Source organism: Musa acuminata, chromosome BXJ2-11 (genome assembly GCF_036884655.1).
Source record: "Musa acuminata AAA Group cultivar baxijiao chromosome BXJ2-11, Cavendish_Baxijiao_AAA, whole genome shotgun sequence".
Classification (NCBI taxonomy): domain Eukaryota; kingdom Viridiplantae; phylum Streptophyta; class Magnoliopsida; order Zingiberales; family Musaceae; genus Musa; species Musa acuminata.
This window is the reverse complement of record NC_088348.1, coordinates 32,672,294-32,691,909: the sequence shown is the minus strand read 5'-3', so window position 1 is coordinate 32,691,909 and position 19,616 is coordinate 32,672,294. Positions and strand designations below refer to the sequence as shown.

The 19,616-nt window shown below is 39.5% G+C and overlaps 3 protein-coding genes and 1 long non-coding RNA gene across 4 annotated transcripts; 2 read left to right on the top strand and 2 right to left on the bottom strand.

The window, feature by feature from the left end:
• Nucleotides 1–331: 331 nt before the first annotated feature.
• LOC135626961 (shaggy-related protein kinase alpha-like) lies at nt 332–5,470 on the bottom strand. The gene is made up of 13 exons (XM_065132822.1): nt 5,310–5,470; nt 3,501–3,689; nt 3,274–3,366; nt 3,070–3,129; nt 2,691–2,963; nt 2,352–2,426; nt 1,859–1,915; nt 1,633–1,773; nt 1,346–1,396; nt 1,163–1,258; nt 969–1,052; nt 773–875; nt 332–653 (listed from the first exon to the last, which is right to left on the bottom strand). Exons 2-13 carry the CDS (start codon nt 3,612–3,614, stop codon nt 571–573), a joined length of 1,230 nt encoding a protein of 409 aa, XP_064988894.1. The 5' UTR covers nt 3,615–3,689; nt 5,310–5,470; the 3' UTR covers nt 332–570.
• Nucleotides 5,471–7,914: 2,444 nt separating this feature from the next.
• LOC135626958 (ATP-citrate synthase alpha chain protein 2) lies at nt 7,915–12,449 on the top strand. The gene is made up of 11 exons (XM_065132820.1): nt 7,915–8,072; nt 8,318–8,494; nt 8,577–8,819; nt 8,966–9,017; nt 9,339–9,453; nt 9,540–9,621; nt 11,371–11,466; nt 11,599–11,700; nt 11,808–11,924; nt 11,998–12,114; nt 12,200–12,449. Exons 1-11 carry the CDS (start codon nt 7,974–7,976, stop codon nt 12,269–12,271), a joined length of 1,272 nt encoding a protein of 423 aa, XP_064988892.1. The 5' UTR covers nt 7,915–7,973; the 3' UTR covers nt 12,272–12,449.
• Nucleotides 12,450–13,922: 1,473 nt separating this feature from the next.
• LOC135626960 (uncharacterized) lies at nt 13,923–16,884 on the bottom strand. Its single transcript, XR_010492511.1, has 3 exons — nt 16,347–16,884; nt 15,759–15,797; nt 13,923–14,307 (listed from the first exon to the last, which is right to left on the bottom strand). It is a non-coding gene; the product is annotated as an uncharacterized LOC135626960 (long non-coding RNA).
• An 11-nt stretch (nt 16,885–16,895) lies between these two features.
• LOC135626959 (uncharacterized) lies at nt 16,896–18,587 on the top strand. Its single transcript, XM_065132821.1, has 2 exons — nt 16,896–18,105; nt 18,390–18,587. The coding sequence occupies exon 1, from the start codon at nt 17,155–17,157 to the stop codon at nt 18,070–18,072; it is 918 nt and encodes a 305-aa protein (XP_064988893.1). The 5' UTR covers nt 16,896–17,154; the 3' UTR covers nt 18,073–18,105; nt 18,390–18,587.
• The last annotated feature ends 1,029 nt before the right edge of the window (nt 18,588–19,616 follow it).

Sequence of the window (19,616 nt, the reverse complement as noted above, 5' to 3'; positions counted from 1 at the left end):
ATGATTTATAGTCTGCTACTTTATGGAAAAAACTAGGAAAGGAAGTAATACAGTAGACTCTGCAAAATATCATATCAACGCCAAACTTTAATTGGATTCACATTATTAACCAAATCCATGACATAATTATACAACAGGAAATGGGTCTTTCATAGTGGTTAGAGTGTGATCCTTTTACCAATACAATACCTCCGCGATCAACTTGAATACAAATATATATAGAGACAACAGAGGCAAGGATTTGTTTTGATTGAAGTCTTAAGCAAACAACAAGATTTCTCTAAAAATATCTAAATATAGTGTGAGAAAAAGCATAGGTTAGCAAAGATACTGAACAATGTTCAAGGACCCAAGAGCATACCTTGCAATCTGGAGTGCTGATACTCCACAATACAGTAATACAAAGTAGACTAAACAAAGACAAGGAGAAGGACAGAGATGTCAATGACAATAACAACAAGAAAGAGACTTAAGAGGTCACACACGATGCTAATAATTAAGAAATAAGTATTTTTCCTTTCTACCGTATATAGATACACAAACTATTTTCTAGTGACATGATTCAACAAATCACAGCCCTAAGAAGGCGCATTGCTTTCTTGCGTGCTCCGGAATCAATTTTGATACAATCTCCGTCGGAACACCCTTTAACTCTGTATAATCATGCATTGTCAATAAAGAAACATGATTTTCAAGAGGGCGAAAGGATGAATGAAAAGAGGGTAGCAAAAGAATAATGTTATGCAGAAGGGATGTTCCATCCCTGACTTACCATTAGGCTTGAAGTTGAAGAGTGGAGGTAGATAACGACCATTTGGTAATCGAGCACTTGGATCTCGAAGCTCATCAAAGAATGGATGGATCAGTGCTTCCAACTGCACGAATAGCAACTTACTAAGACATCCCAAATTTCTACGTGGATTAATTTAAGTCCTTGGCTACAGTAGTTAAAAAGTGTGCCAACTCACAGCCGTGCTCCGTAAGTTTGGAGAATATTGAAGAAGCCTAGAGACAAGATCTACTGCTTCAGGTGGTGTTCGTTTATGAAAAATCTGACAAGAGTACAATATCTGGTTAAAACTGTAGACAGGAGAGATAAAAGAAAATAGAAGTGATTTGAAATTGAAAACAAATAAGATGATGAAATGCTAACTAAATTTACCTTGTGCCATGGGTGAGCTTTGATATGTGGAAACTTAAACTCAGTGTAATTTGGATTCATGCATTTGATTTCTTCTCTTGTTGGGGTACCCAAAATCTGCACCATGCCAAAAGAACAGAAGAAATAAAAATCGTGGTACCAATGATACATCTAAAAATAATAAATGCAAACTGCGAATGGCACCTTGATAATTTCAACAAGTTGGTCGACTCCACTCTCACCAGGAAACAAAGGCTGTTGACATGTCCAAAGAAATCATTTGCATTTTTTCATTTTCTTCTAGAGTACTACAAAACATGGTTTAGGATACAGGTTGAACGAGTATAGATTGATTGGTCTGTACCAGGCCAACCAATAATCAGTATAGAACCAAATGACACCAGATGGTGGTACATGTCAGTGTCAACTTCAACAACACATTGAAACTGATACCAAAATGGTATTCAAAACATGCTACAAGGCAGTAATACCTGTCCTAGAAGAAGTTCAGCAAGAACACAACCAGCTGACCAGATGTCAATTGCTGTTGTATACTCAGTGGCACCAAATATAAGCTCAGGAGCTCGATAATATCTGGAACATATGTATGATATATTTGTTTCCCCTTTCACCTGTTAAAACAAAAAAGTCATCTATATCCAGACACAGGTATTCAAGAAAAATATTGATGGATCGACAGAAAGGATGAAGATGTACCAAAACTTTGGCACTCCCAAAGTCACATAGTTTCAACTGATGTGTATGTGGGTTGACCTGTTACAGGAAAAAGTTAAAAGAAATTATATTACTTAAACTACAAAAACCTAATATAATTACAGAAGTATAACAATACGTATCAAAAGCACATCAACATATATAGCTATATTCATCATTATATAAATTAACCTAGGAAAGGTATAGGCAAAAGATACTGTGTAAATATACAATAAATACCATGTAGAACAACTAAAACAATTATATATGCACTTCAACATCTCAAACAAATACACATACATCTTTTCATATGGAAACTAACTTCCATGTGTTAGTTTGACACAAATTAAAGACTCCAAGTAATCCTTATTTGAACAACATTATGAACATCATATCAAATACATCTATTTTCCTTGTCCTTGAAGACAGGGAAATGGTTATGAAGCTCAATTTTCTATCCAGAAAGATGGACACAAGAAAATGGTAAAATATATACCAAAAGATTTTGTGGTTTGATGTCTCTGTGGCACACTCCAATGCTTCCATGAATATAAGCCAATGCTCTACAAATCTGTCAATACAAAGGAAGAATCAGGGCATGTTCCATTGGTACTTTCCCGAGTTGGTTCATTCAATTAATAACTGGATGGCAATAATAACATCATAGCACTTTAAGAAAATAACAAGAGCAGCCTATGAGAATGACTCAAACGAGCACAAATCTAATGTTGAAACTTGAAAGTAAACACGGTAAATGGAAAAAGTTTGTTTCAAATGAACTTTCCCAATAAAACGATTTGTCAAATGAAGCCTGACAAAAGAAGTTTAAATTTACCTGATACATATAAAGTTTCACGTATATCAATGGCATACGCTGATTCATCTTGTTATAGTGCTTGATTACTCGATGAAGAGTCTCAGGTACGTACTCAAGAACCAAGTTAAGATAAAGCTCTTCTTTTTCAGTTGTTGAAAAGAAGCAATGTTTTAAGCAAACAACATTTGGATGATCAAGAAGACGCATGGTTTGCAACTCACGGTTCTTGTACCTCTTGTCTTGAAGAACCTTCTTTATAGCTACTGTCTCAACCGTCTCTAGACATTTTGCCTAAAGGTAGAAAAATGATTAGTAGAACAGATAAATACAAAATATTGCAGAGCTACAGGTAATCCTAAGTTACTATTCTAGCAGACAAGGAAACTGCTAAACTCACCTGGAATACGACTCCAAATGATCCATGCCCGACAACACGCTCAGCCATGTAGCTTATAGTCTGCCAGGCATCCAAAATAAGTTAACAAAGGAGTAGAAACTGACAAATGCAAAACAATGATGATGAATTGGATGAGCAACATCAGGTAACAGGTATTTTTAGAATCAATTCACTTGGAAATATTCACAGAGCTAGCAGATTTACCTGTTTTGGCTGGCCATTTCTGCCACCTATAGTTGTCACAATTATATGACCTGTCTCTGTCCCGTTGCCATCAACTACAGTAGCTTCCACTTCCTACAATTACCGTATAAATAATTACTGATCCACATGTTTGCTTCTCAAATAATTGCAGCATTTTTTCCACTTACAATAATGGGAAATAGATAAAGCAGCATTGGTTCAATTCATCACTCAGTGTATTTACTTACCTTATCATCTTTTATTTTCATAACATTCATTGCATCTGGCAAAGTGTCCACAGAAACACTACTACCAGTGGTATCTTTCGGCCCTGATGAGGGTGGCAAGCTAATTGAAGCCATTCAGTACAGAAGGTAATTTAATGATCTCTGTAACCAGTTCCTCATGTAAAAGAAACGGATCCCGAGAACAAGTACCTATAAAGAAACCAGAATTCATGTCATTAAGACGAGCCTTGAGGCATAATTTCTGGAATGCAAATTCAAAAGAACCTCATGCAATGTTCAATGTTGTACAAATAATTGAGAATTAGGCTCATAAACATACAGTGCTTACAAACATCTACATCAAAGCAGATACTCAAACAGATAAAGAGTAACAAATTTATATCCGAAGGCATGTAAAAGATAGAACTTGTTTATATAGATCAACAGAGGAGGCCATTGAATGTTTAACCAACTCTCAACTTTGCTCACATTACATCGAATTGATAATAGCTACCAAACAACAGAATAAAACAGCTAAAATAAGTACAACGTTACGTCTTATATCTTTCCATTTAGATACAACACAGCAGAGTCAATGTATGGTGCCTTTGACCAAGTTAACTATCATTAATTTCCAGCATCATTAATCATCCACAGAAATTAATGAAGTGCAGCAAAAGCTAGCAAAGGAACACTAAATTTCATGCGACAAGTCAATGTGTGTTGCCTTTGACCAAATTAACTGTCATTAATTTCCAGCATCATTAATCAGCCACAGAAATTAACTTACTGGTCCCCATCATAACAAACCCATTCTTGAAAACATATCCCTAAAAGCAATATCAGATGACAATCACACAGAAATACCCAGCCCATAAAAGAGGCATACCCAGTTCATGAGGCTCTTGTTAATATCAGGTGTGGGGATGATCAATGTATGCAGTCTTCCTTCTATATTTAGAAAGATTATTTCCAAGACTTGAACCCTGATCTCCCAGATCATAAAGGACCAAATCCCCAGTCTACAGCTTCACCTAATTTTAGCAACTTATAAAGACTAACAAACGAAATCATCAACCACTTAATTAATGGGCATCATCTTAGACGTTTCGGTTGATCTAGGTTCCAGTTTTACCAAACTTGCCATCCGTGAATACCACTGAAAAGGGAATCCATTGTGAAACTTCTCAACCACGTAACTGGTCTTCTCAAACTAAGATTCCCATAAAAGATCACCCATGACCTCTGCAGCAAACATTTCACTTCTTCATCATGAAACACAAACATGTAATTATGCTATCCTCAAACAACGTTCGAACGTCAGTCAAACAAGGAGCTCCATGATCACTGGGGAAGCTCAAGCATGTCTAACTCATATCTGCAGCAACTATAACGAAATAGAGCTCCATGATCACTAGGGAAGCTCAAGCATATCTAACTCATATCTGCAGCAACTATAACGAAATACTCTATATTAGGAGAAAACAGAAGAAAAAAAAAATCTAAGAGATAGAAGAGCAAGAGCAACTGATTCAGATCATAACACAGACCCTGGACCTAGAAGGAAAAAACAAGATTTAAGCAACGAACTTCCATAGGCAACAAAGGACCAAAAAATGTAAAGCGTCAAACCCTAATAAGATCTCCTTCGATCTGCTCTGACAGTCGAAATCATTACAGATCTGAACACAAAGACGGATAGAAAGTACCACAAAAGGTCGAGAGAGCACGGATCTATCAGATCAACAACTGGGAGAAGATCATAGCAAGCTCAAACCTAAAAACCTGTTAAACAGAATAAGAAAGAAGAGTTCGGGCTGCGATTCTCACCGAAGAGAAATTCAGCCACCGATCAGGCAACGAGAATCACTGGGAAACAGATCATCAAGAGATCGAAGAATTGACGTTCCCCCCTCTCTCTCTCTCTCGACCTTCGCACTCTCACCTCGGGGTTGAGGAGAGAAATGAGACTCGTGTGAACACGAGCTCGAACTTTCATTTGTCTTTTTCTAGTATTTTTTCGCTTTAAACCTTTTCGGGCTTTTTATTTACAGAGGGTGTGAACGTCGGGGTTAAAATTTTCAATTGAAACCTTCGTATAAACTTAATTTACACCTCTTCTGCTACTATATATTCACAATTCACGGAACAAAACACAGACAATACCAAATATTATCCCCAGAAAAAGCCCCTTTTATTTTATTCACAATTAAGGCTCCCTTTGGGTTTTATTCCCACTTAAGGCCTTTCTCTATGCAACATTTGGCTGTCACGGTTATAAGTGAGAATAAGTGAAAGTTCAAAGGACGTTTTCATAAAATCGCCCATAAAATTGTCACAACAGTGCCGTGTTGCTACGATCGGTCGAGAGATACGAATCACGAGTTCCTCTCACGCATCTCAAAGCATCAAATTAATGTCTCCTATCCTATAAAGATGAAGCTTGTGCCAAGACACGCATCCACTGTAATCTACCTAGATGTACTTGCAATCGCCCTTCGCTAATGATTCGGAATAAACTTTCGAAGGACATAAAAATCCACTCGGATCAATCATTAGCCTCCCTTTACTAGTCATTCAATTATAAAGGTTAATCTTCCAAACTTGAGAATTTTTCCCGTCATTGACATGAATAAATCTCTGAAGAACATACAAGTTCATTTGAATCAATCATTAGTCTCCCAACCTTAAATAAAAATTTCAGACCGAAGACTTCTGTTGTTTTATATCATAGGAAGGGTTAGATCGGGATCTTATTCTATCATTAATTGCTTATACACGATCTCTAATGAAACCAATGTGTATCCTGACGCATTAGAACCCCTAAGAGGCTTGGACATATGATTGATCATCAAAATCTCATCTCGAACATATAAGCAGTACATCAGAATCTCCCCCAATCGAATCTTCTTCGACTCTAATCGTCTCATAGGGAAAGGGGTGAGGTTACCTATGAGGAAGAAAGTAATATCTAGATAACAAAAAGTTGACTTCTAATGTAGCAACTAATGGAAGAGAATTTAGCAGAGCTAATTAATTGTGTCATGCTGGCTGCTAGAAGATAAATTGCAAATTTTATTTGAAGATATTCTTACATTTATCAAATGCTGGTTAAAATTTGATAATATTGACTTTCTTTATTAGCAAGGAGATATTTTGCATCTACAAAAGAGAACAAAGGTATTTAGAAAATATGGTGATAATTTGTAGAAGGAATGAGGATGTAGTTTGATTAGTTTTCATGAGGTCCACATGAGTTTATATCAACAAAATATAGGACTCTTAAACGTATTGATTTTTTTATTATATTGGTCATATAGAAAGTACATTATCAATTAATCATCATCTAGCATATCATCTTCATGTGATGTCAAGGTAAAATAAGAAAACGAATGCCACTTTTCACCCGTCTACCTAGCAAAAGTCCAATATAAATGGTTATAGGTTAGAAAGATTGTTGGAGATTATTAAAGACTAATTCTTCGTGGAATAGTTTATAAAATATTTTATTCTTTATGATTATATATAAAATATGATTTTCAACACAATGAAAAAAGAGATTTTTTTTTACCACTCACATCTACACTCTTATTCTTCAAGTTATTAACTTAAGATCGGAATACTTCTCAATTTCAGTCTTCAAGTGATATCTGGGGAGTTTGATATTTTCACATTAGACAACTTTATATATGTGGGTCTGGGTCACATCGGACTAATCAAGATATTAATGATTTTTTTTTTTTTCTGTTAACACCATCAATAATCCATTACTCAAATGCCAAATAAGCAAATGATGAAATAAATAGAGTTTAGCCACTTATAATTCGGATCTACAAAATTGGCTCATATACTTTCTTGCGGCCCAATCCAGAACTTCCATCACAGCACGTGCGCCGACCAACGCAGCGGACAGTGTCCTGTGCCATCGCCACGATACAACTGGAAGATCCTATTTTCAAACATAACTGGAGAGGATCGAGTTCCCAACCACCGCTAACAGGCCACCGAACCTTCCCAACACACGATTTAAAGAGTTACTAAGTAATCCCTCCAAAACGGTACTCCCACCGTCTATCTTTTCCAAATTAATTTGATCACGTCAGATGAACGGTTCGATCAAAACAAAAAAAAAGTGGGACATACATAACCTGCACAATATTTGCGCACCCGAATCCTACGGTTCATATAGTTTCCCTGAACAATATCGACGGTGGATGTCGGATCTCGCATAAAGTTTCCACTATTAATAAAACTATGCGGCGGCAATTAGCGACCGCCGAGGGGTAGGTGGATGCGTCGGCCACTGTCCGCCAAAGCTAACCCGTCTCTTCCATCGATGCGAAGCGCCCACCTACCCGCCAAACGAATCTGGGCCGTCCAATACTCCAAGTTGATCATCTCCGAACGTTATTTAAAGCGATGTCTAGCGTTGCTTAGGGGCGTGGTGATCGTGTCCGTTGGAGCCACGGGCGGAAGAACCGAAGAAGGGAGGCGATGGCCAGGAAGAAGATCCGGGAGTACGATTCCAAGCGTCTCCTCAAGGAGCACCTCAAGCGTCTCGCCGGCATCGATCTCCAGATCCGATCCGTCCAGGTGCTCTCATCCGTCCCCAATCGATAACAGAGCCTCGGTCTATCGATCTCTTACGATCGTCCGTTTCCGGGGTTGTTTGGTCGTTTTATGTTCTCGATGATCGATTCGTATGGTTTCCTGTGAAGTTTGAATCTAATTTCTTTGGACGGGATGATGAATGCGTTCTAGTTGTCGCGCGTCGGTCGAAATTGGTCCTCAAAATGAGGGGTTTCAGACTATTTTTCGTGATGGTTGAGTTGATGTAGGTGACGGAATCGACGGACTTCAATGAGTTGGTGAACAAGGAGCCATGGCTTTCGTCCATGAAGTTGGTCGTGAAGCCCGACATGCTGTTCGGCAAGCGTGGAAAGAGTGGTTTGGTGGCTCTCAACCTAGATCTGGCTCAGGCGGCTCAGTTTGTCAAGGAACGTCTGGGAGTGGAGGTGATCTATGATGTTTTATGATCTTCTTATGCAATGAGATAACCGTGTGATGGAATCTAATATACTTTCTTTTTGCTCAAAGGTTGAGATGGGAGGGTGCAAGGCTCCGATCACCACGTTCATAATCGAGCCATTTGTTCCCCACGATCAAGAATACTACCTCTCTATTGTGTCCGAGAGGCTGGGTTGCACCGTCAGCTTCTCAGAGTGTGGAGGCATTGAAATAGAGGAGAACTGGGACAAGGTCAAGACGGTATATCTTCCTACAGAGAAGCCTATGACAGGCGAGGCATGTGCTCCTTTGATCGCAACGCTTCCATTGGAGGTGTGGTGCACTCGTTCGTAGCTATACATCAAATTATCGCTTGCTTGCTTTTCTTATTATACTAGTAACCATCAGAAATTATATATTATGGTGATATACTTCATTGTTGCTATAACTAGGATCCCTTGTTGCATTAATTGGCTCAGGTACGAGGGAAGATAGGGGACTTTATTAAGGGAGTTTTTACTGTGTTCCAAGGTAAGCCAGGAAATTAAACATCTGACTGTATATGTTCACCTAATAATAGATTCCCACACAATGCTGTTTTCTATGTTCTTGCCTCCAAATATGTTATATGCAATATATAGATATAGAAGGTGGTAATGCACATATGTTAAGAAGTAGATTGTTCATAGGTTATTACAGAAGTCTTCTTCTTGATGACATATTTGAATAGATCTTTCTATTTGCTACTTAGTGTCCTTAATCTGTAGATATGTTTTTTGGTTCACCCCTTGTTTCATTTTTGTGCTCATGATTCATAGTTAGCATTGATTTGGTCCCTTGCATCTTTTACAGATTTGGATTTCAGTTTTATAGAGATGAACCCATTTACTTTGGTAAATGGTGAACCATACCCACTGGATATGCGAGGAGAATTGGATGATACGGCTGCTTTCAAGAACTTCAAAAAGTAGGCTATAATTCTTTGACTTGAAGATTGGCTTATGGAAGACATTCTTTGACTAACTTCTTGATGAAATTTAACACGCTGTGTAGGTGGGGAGGCATTGACTTCCCACTTCCTTTTGGAAGAGTCCTGAGCCCTACAGAAAAATTTGTTCATGAACTCGATGAGAAGGTAGCAGCATTGATGATTACATCTTTTCATTTCTATTTAATTGGTACCTTTTACAGGAAGTTGACAAGTTTTGTATTTATAATAGCCCATGTTATTAGAAACATCTTAATTTTGTGTGGTCATGTATACTCTACAGTTTGGCGCATTGCTTTGTACTCTTTCATTTTCCTTATTGTTTCACCTCTTTTGAGATCCAACTTCATTGTGCTCTAGCTTATCATTTGCATTTAGCATTATGATGGATGTAGTTGACATTTTAGCTGGTCCAACAGTTTACTGCTAATAAACTTTATGCAACGATCTTTTTAAATTTTTTTGGAGACCTCCAAACCAAATCATGCCATCTGTTGAATCAAAACTGAATTTGAGTGCAGATATAAATCTTAGAAAAGAATTATCAGTAGTTTTGGTTTTTATCAGACATGAAAATGCTGGAAATGATATTAACTGGATTGATAATGTTACTTGAACTTTTCTAAAGCTAACTAGCTTGCCTGCTGTTTGAATTGTATTTGGTTTGTTGTGTTTTGATCCATCCCCATTGTTTCTTCTTGTTCCTGGACATTTTGAAGTTTGGTTTTCACTTTCTGGATGATCTAAAAGTAAATTATATCTATGAGCTACTGTAGTGCAGTAAGAACAAATTATATCTATCAGCTACTGTAGTGCAGTGAGTTACTATTATGAAAATATCTTGAACTCGTGCAGCTTAGGTATATGAGAGTTTTGGGGGAAGTCCAAGAGGTCTTATTTTTAATTCTTTGCATCCTTTGATGGTCACTTATTTGATGCTATGACTATGGGCTTAAGATGTCTGGAGGGGATCTTTGCTTTTTTTTCTTTGTCCTTTTAAAAAAGTGAATTTTGATTTGGATGTCTTTTTCCAGTCATACAACAGCTTCTTTCTTATGCTATTCAAGTATATTTTGAACACAATAATGATGATGAAAAAGGATTTGCATTTTGATATTTTTCTTTCTACATTCAAGCTTTATGGTATATTGACCATAAAATATTAGTGAGAATGGTTTTAAACATTAATTGTTAATCTGTGCATGACAACTGTTATGCAGTTTAAGCTTTCTTTGTTGATATTCTGTGTATGTTTCCATGCTGTATCTGTTTAGTTGCTTCTCTTCTTTTGCTGTAAAATCTGCAACAATTTATAATTGCAATCATACGGATTAACTTTTCTATATATGATACTAATGGCGAACCAGCATGCTACAATGTAAAGATAGATCTGTTCAATGAGCCATCGGCTGTAAGGTTTAGGAATTCACCATTACCTTTAAAGGAACAGCTGCAGGACTGAGGGTTCCTGATATCCAGTAAAGCATTTACATTTCTTTTTGCCAATCCATTATTGTTACTTTGAGATACCTCTATAAGCTGTCTCAACTCAATCGGTAATTACTCATTGACCAACTGATACTGCCTCCCTTATGGAGCTTTTCTGGTGACATCTAGCATCTTCTTGTCAGAAGATGCAGGACATGTGCAAGAGGTCATGAGAATTCTTTATGCTTGATTTGATACTGTTTTCTTTATATAGATAACGTAGTTTTTTTAGAATATACTAGACCTTGCACAGGATCGGAGATTGCATATATCATTTAATTTTCTTCTGGCTGTACAAATCCCATCCTATTCTAACAAACCAACCAATTTTGTGTGTTGGAGTTGTAATCATGATGTTTTTCCATTCTGTTTTGAGCATACTAAATGATTTTGATTACTTTGTTGCAGACCAGTGCCTCCTTGAAGTTCACTGTCCTAAATCCAAAAGGACGCATATGGACAATGGTAGCTGGTGGTGGTGCTAGTGTCATTTATGCTGATACGGTTAGCTTGCTTCCGTCACATCTCAGTTTTTCGCAAAATTTATGTAGGACTTTGATCACATTAGATTGCTTCAGTCTGTTAAGCCTTATGACAGAAATTTCTGCCTTGAAATTTGAATTCATCGTTTATTAGGTCGGAGATCTGGGCTATGCATCTGAACTTGGAAACTATGCGGAGTACAGTGGTGCTCCAAATGAGGAAGAGGTTCTTCAATATGCCAGAGTCGTTCTTGATGTATGAATTCCCTCCCTCATCCTTCTTGTTTCTCTTCTTTTGGGTTCATTCTTTGTTCGACTTCTCCTTAGCATTGACATTGAACACGATGTTTTTCACCGTATCAGTGTGCAACCGCCGATCCAGATGGCCGTAAGAGAGCTCTTCTCATTGGAGGAGGTATAGCAAACTTTACTGACGTTGCTGCTACATTCAATGGCATCATCAGGGCACTGAAAGAGAAGGTTAGTTCACCAAATTACAGCCGTTTTGTATCTTCTCCAACTCATGATGTACTTCTTCCATATTTATTCACAGGAATCAAAGCTGAAGGCAGCAAGGATGCACATCTATGTTAGAAGAGGGGGACCAAATTATCAGACTGGTCTGGCAAAAATGAGGAAAGTGGGCGAGGAGCTCGGAGTTCCTCTGGAGGTAACTCGATGCACATCTTCTCTATGAGGGGAGACACTTATCGAATTCGTTGGCCATATGCTCATCCAATGACTTTCTGTTGCAGGTATATGGACCGGAGGCCACGATGACAGGAATTTGCAAAGAAGCTATTGACTGTGTCATGTCTGCTGCATAACTACCATTGCATCGATCATTTCTTTTACTACCCTTCATTTTGTCTTGCTAATCAAAACCATGCTTCAGGAACAATGTGTAGCTTCAGTGAGAAATTTGACACGTGAACATTAGAATACATGATTGTTGAGCTTGAAAGTTAATTTGATCATGGAAATAAATTAAGGTTCCTTTTTGAAGTGTCTGATGTGAAAGCTTGTGTGATTCATGAAGGTGCCTATCTGCATAGGAAAAAAGATAAGGTGCGTGGTACCTGCTGCTGCTTCTAACAGTCGTCGCCAAACGCTCCTATCGAGAAGAACCGAGTCTTACCGATCAGTATTCTAGCCACCGACCAAAAGAGCAGAACTTAGTCTGCACAGGTATAGTAGTCATCAGCCGGATAAAACTGGTTAATTACATGTAGTTTGTATTTTGATTTTTACATTGGCATTTTTATTATTATGGAAGTAAAACATCTCGGACGATGTTAGTGGTTGCGCACAACAATGTCGCTAGCATCGACGTCTATACTTGGCCACCTCTGACGACGATAAGGTTGTCTCTCATTGTGATGTCATATGCCTCCACGAGGAACACATTGCCAACCTCATCATTGCCCGCTCTACCTAACGTATATGGTGAGGGTCGCTCCCCATCCTTCCATTTTTTCGTAATCCTATTCTCTTAGGAGCAGCATCCCGGAATCCTCAAATCTCTGAATCCTCAAATCTCTCTCCCATCTGGTTAGTGCCCAATGCGTCACCACAGAGGGTGACGTCCATCGTCGGCCCAATTGCTCTATTAACCTCTCACACGATGGATGGCCCAATTGCTCTATTAACCTCTCACACGATGGATGACATGCGATAGAGGGCAACAATCATCGCCAACCCAGTTGCTCCAATGGCCTCTCGTATGATGGATGTCGCCCTCTATGGCATCACATACATTGCCAACCTAATTGTTGTAATGGCCTCCTACACGATGGACAGTGTGCCATAGAGAGCAATGTCCATTGTCGACTAAATTGCTCCAATGGCCTCCCACACGATGGGTGCTACCCTTTGTGGCATGGCGTTGGGCACTAACCAGAGCTCATCCACGTCGTCACAATCGTGCGGGAGGCCATCAGAGCAAAGGGCGTGCACAATTGCAAATAGGTCGGGAGAGGCGACGAAGCACTTCTTACGCATGATGGAGAGGGAAGAAGAGGGAGTGCAAAGGCATCGTCAGCTACAATGAGGTGGGAGAAGGATTTGAGGATACTGAGACACTACTCCTAAAAGAATGAGATGGGAAAGGAGTAGGGGGATAGGGAGTGGCCACCACCATCTACGTCGACATAGGGTGCGTAACAATGAGATCGACAGGACGCTCCTCATGGAGGCGAGTGGTATTACGATGAGAGTGGACCTTATCGTCGTCGAAGGCAACCAAGTAATTATGTTAACATCAACACCAACGATGCCATCGTCCACTACCACCATAGTCATATACTACCACTGATGTCATTCGTCACCGAATGTTAAAATTATCTTTTTATCTTTTATTTTCGTGTTTTTATTGGTAAAACTAACATCATTAATATTAATGAATCTAGATGTTTCACTTTCGTAACTATAAAAATGTCAATGTATATTCTTAAAGTATAGAGACTAAGACGTTAAATATAACTAACTATAGAGCATAATATATAATTAGCCCCGAATAAAACATCCCCATCATCATTTACACATCACTGTTTATATAGATCATTGATATATATCAATATTTACTTAACCAAAAATCTTTCCGCCACTGTAGACATGTACAGGAAGCCGTCCACATCTTTGTATGACTCGTATATGGAATCCAAAAGTGTGGCTGTGAAATCAGCTATGGAGAAGCACGCATGACCAGAAATGAATCGATCTTGTGGTGAATGCATGAAGAAGACGATACAGACTAGTGCCTGTTGGTGGTAAGGTATTTTTGACAAACACAAAAAGGGCTTTCCCAGGATCACTTCATATGTAAATGAATTGCCCAACAGACATGTCTCTCGGCACCAGATATCTGCAGAAGGATGGTAAAGGCGATATAAATCTCTAGACAAGAGAAATCCATATGCACATCACCAAATAATTTCTTTTGTAGTAAAGACAGTTTAGATAATTATTTCCTAGCAACAATAAGGGTTTGACCCCCAGTAAACATGTGTTGACTCTCAAGTATTCTACTCATCTTTTATGGTGTTGATTCAAGTATCCTACTCATCTTATGTCCTTTTGATCAACTAGTAATATTGCTTTATAAGAACTCAGTGGTAGGAAATGATCCATGTAATCAGCATAAGTAGTTGAAAACCATGATTTGTTGTTGTTCCCTAGCTATATCCTTACATTGATAACATAACAAGTATCCACCCTGAGCATCATGAGAGAACAGTGATAACATAAGCAAATATGCATGGCTTCCAGGAAAAGATAACAACTACAAGAAAAATCAATCCCAGGCTATAACTGATGCCTTGTAGAGCATGCAGATGAGAAAGACCCAACAGGGATGTTATAAACTGAGTGCCGATAGCTCTTCTGTTTTGTGGAGCACAATACATCGAGGAATGAATGCAGAAGGGATGCCTGGCATTCATTGCCTACAGGTAGAACCTGCATGTTTTGGTTGACATGTTGAACAACAATGACAAGCATACTTGGGTTATTGCTTATATTATAAGAGTCATTCTTGGTATCCTGGAATGTGTTTTGGGAGTTCAAAATACATGTTTGTAGGGAACGGTCCAGAGTTCCAATTAGGCAGCCAATTTTGGTCCAGCTACCCATCCTGTAAATTCTGGACTGGAGGTTATCCTACTCACTAGTATCCATTTATATTGTATCCATTCCATAAGATAATATAATTCTTCTTTCATGTTGGGAAAAAAAGAAAAGAAAAGAGAGGTAGAAGAAGGTCAAAGAAGTCATTGCCAGAGGTCCCTCACTGACTAAATGAAGCTATATCCTGGGATTATCTCTACCATAGCCAATTTACTTCATTCTTCTTCCATTTGACAATATATTAAATACCTTTACAATACACAAGATTAACATAGCCTAAGAAAAAGGTAACTAAGTGACAAAATGGCCTATTATTCCTTTGCACAGTAGGTGAGAACTCATCACCACTATATTACCACATGAGATTCAAATGAGCAAAATATTCAACAGTTGCATTTATATGGATGCTTGCAGTTTTGCTTTAACAAAAATACCTCTAACAACATGGCATATTGAATGTACAAAATAACCATAGTTAAGGGCACACTTAAAGTTTGAACAGTGCGATCCTATAAACAACTAGAACTACAATGCAAGCAAAGAATAATGAAAAGGGGAAAAAAAGTTCTTCCACACACACACAAAAATAAAATAACTAGAAGTATGTAATGATAAAAAAAACAAAAAGCAGCAAATTTGACTATTAGATGATGAAGTGCTACTATATGGCTGCGGAAACACTTGACTTACTTTCTCTTTTCCATATCCGGGAGAGCACTCCTCGAGAACCTATCAACAATTACCCGATGAAGCAAAATGAAAAATCAAATAGCTATAAGGCAACTATCATGGAAGCTATATTGGTAAAATGTGCTGGTGTTTGACTCACACCAGAAACTAAATACACCTTAATCACAACAAGATTCACATGATTCTTAACATGTAGTAATTACTATGTATAATGACTATAGAAACTAAATACACCTTAATCACAACATGGTTCACATGATTCTTAACATGTAGTAATTACTATGTATAATGACTATAGAAACTATACACCTTAATCACAACATGGTTCACATGATTCTTAACATGTAGTAATTACTATTTATAATCACTATAGAGTTCTCGCAATTAAGCCCAAAAATTAGGGCTTTTTCTATGCTACTGGCATCGGTAGAATTAAGACCCAAAGTATGCTCAGCAAGACTCTAACATTGACGTGACGCAACCACGATCATTCCCAAATAGGAGCAAGCGGAAATCTTCGCCATCTCCACCCATTAATACGCGATAGATTTGAGGCAAATCAAGAGTCAAAGAAGGCTAGGTCATTACCGGCACTCGATCGGGGTACTTGGCGAGGATATCCCTCGATTCCGCGAGCCGCTCCTCTGCCACACACGGGAAGAAACAAGAGAAGAAATGAAGAACTTTCTACGGAATCGGGGAAGGGGAATCGAGAGGAGAGGAGGGCGAACGGAAGGAGAACTCGTCTTTGAAGGGTCTCATCTTCTGCTTCATTATTAGTGCTCCGGCTATGGGGAAAAGGCGACGGTGATCACCTCCCGTGCTTCGTCAGTTGGGATCCTTCGATCACAACGGCACATTGGAGATTGGGCCGAACCGTTTTGTGATCTCGTCGAGTCCATTGTACCGAAATGCACGTGATAGTGGTTTCCTCTCATCTAACCGTTGGTTATCCAAGATTGGAGTGATCACACACGGAATGAAGCCACGTGGCTGAGATCGAACTGAGCCTAATTACGTAGACATCGAGGAGAACGTCTTCGGAAACCTACGGTAAAATCACGTGCATTGCACGAGGTTAGCAGCTTTTTGACTGCGGAAAACTGACCCAACGACGCGCACCCGACGGGCTACTCTCTCGATTGCTGGTCCCACCGAGTTCGCTCGTGGCCGCACCGGACCAGGGAGAGCCGTTTGAGAGTGAACCCCAAACCCTAAAACGAAGCTCAAAGACGAGGGGAGAAGAATCCCCGAAACTGCGACAGATTGCGCTAACTCTCTCTCTCTCTCTCTCTCGATTGATTGATTTGGGGGAGGCCTCAACGCTTACGTCCACGACGCGAGATCTCTCTTGTTATAGGGTTTCGAGGCCGTGAATCGTGATGGTGCGGCGGCCATGACGACGCACGCTCAGGTGAAGAGGGACCTCCGGCCGGCCGGATGCGGCGGAGACGGGTGTGGCGCTCGTGACCCCTGGCCGCTCCACCACGTCCGCCACCGCACCGTCTTCTGCCGCCTCTGCACCTCCTGCGTCCTCCGCTATCACCCCGGCGCCTTCTGTACCTCCTGCTTCGATCTCCTCCTCGACGGCGGTACATCCCCTGTCGTGCGCTGCTCCGGTTGCCCCGCCGTCGCCCACTCCGCCTGCCTCCCGAATCCCGCCGCATCCTTCGTCTGCCCTAGCTGCTCCGACCTTGGTGGTTCCTCCTCCTACTTCTCGCTCGTGGCGGAGAAATCAATAGATCTCAAGTCGGCTAAGGTGCTTCTGGCCGCCGCGAAACTGGCGGCTGTGTCCATGGGCAGGGCGGCCGCGGCCACCAGGGCAGACGCCGAGAGGAAGGTCAGGGAGGCAGCGGTTGCGAGGAAGCGAGCGAGGGAAGCCCTCGAAAAGGTTCTTCTGTTGTCGCAGACCGAGAAGGAGAAGAAGAACAAGGAAACCGATCATGTTGCAGCACCGGATCCCAGACCTGAAGTCATGGACCCAAAGAAAAAGATGCCGAAGTTGAGTAGCACAGTTGCAGCCATGGTGGGACAGAAGAGAGTTCAAAACAGAGAGCGGGATAGATGGATGAGGTTTCAGGAGCCTATAGGGATGGCGCAGACACCAGTTCAGGGCACCGTGGAAGCTACGAATAAGGCGGATCCATTGATAGGGGTGCAGAACCATGTCATGGACGAGGAGGCGAAGGGTAGGTTGACTAGTTTGGCTCATGCCCCCAATCCCATGGGTCAAGTGGTGAGGGATGAAACAGGAGTCCTCAAAGCTTCTCAAGGTGGGCTTGTTAAGGAAGAGGGAGTTGTTGGTACTTGCTGATAGTGGCCTCAAGGATACCTGAATCAACTCAAGGTAAAGATGTTTACAATCTCTAAGCTCGAATGCTTTCTTTCTTTCTTTATTTTTGATAAATTATGCAGAATTTGTTTCTTTTTCAGTCTTCATAGTTAATATGTTTTTAGAAAAAATCTTTAGCATTTGGATAGATTAAAAGGTACTTTAGAGTTTAGAGTGGTTCATTATATCTGTTGATCCGACGAGTAAATTCTGAAGTTTTTGTCCAAGTGAGAACAAAAAAACTACTTATTTTGGCTTCCTTGAAATGTTTGATTTTTTATTATCTTGACCTGTTGCAGATGCGTCAATACTAGGACCAACCAGCTACCGATGCTAGACCATGGGTACCTCTGTTATGAACGCATGTGTCGGTTTATGGGTTGTGTACTTTAGTTAAGCGCATAATGGTTGCTTGCGGTCATTGGTAATTGTTTGGGGCATTTTGAATGTACTCCAAGTTCTTTTATTTTGTCAGTGAAATGCCTTTATTTTGTCTACTCGTCTTCATTCGAAATTAGATACTACAATTGTCTTACCACTTGTGCTAACATGTGTTAGAAATGTTTCTGCTTCATGCAAATTGTTCTTGATCTTTTTGCTCAGAACTTTCTATTTCAGTGATCGGTAAACTAAATATATTGTATGTGATACTAAAGTTGGAGATCTGTTGTTGTATATGCTTTTACATCAAAGTAATTCATTTATCCCATCTAGATTCTCTAACCTTTTCTGATACTTGCTTGATGTTTTATGATTGTGACAATGTTCGACGCTATGTCTCTTCTTTTAGATTCATATCTTATGATAGTATCCCTTTATGCGTATCACATATTGTGTTTGTGCATCTCACACGAAGCTACTATTATAAAATAAATAAATAATAGTGTGGATTGATGTGCAACGCAACATGTATATGTAACCAATTGCTGTGTGGAAATCGACTATTTTCTTCCTGGTGTATGGAGAATCATGTATTGCATATCCAGATTATGTCACAAATTATTTAGCATAGCGCATGGAAGTGTGTTATGTCGCCGGCTTTATTCATACTTGTGTACCGTATTCCCAAAGACTATTAGAAATGCTTTTTTGTTGCTTTGTGACAGTTAATTTTCTGAAGGACAGAACACAAATCAGACTATGTAACTAATTCTTCTTAGGCTGAAGAAACATTTGCACTTGATTAATTTATTTGGATCTGTATGAATTAAGATGTTAGCACCATAAGATGAGAGATTTGTTCGAGAGGCTTTGACTTGAGAACCCTTCTGTTGGTATTGTTGTCTAGAACTTGGCTTCCTCTACTGACAACTGATTTGTTGCTAGAGAAAATTGAATATGTTTCAAGACATTGTTGGCAAGACAACTTTTGAATGTAGCGGAAAGATAATCTGTTACTAGGATTCGATCGACTTTATGGAATGTTGTTGCTTCGCCGATATTCTGAAATAGCTGCTTCTGTTTGTATTGGGGATTATGTTACAGATTTCCTCGATTTTGGCTGCGAATTTATGGTTTCCCGAGTT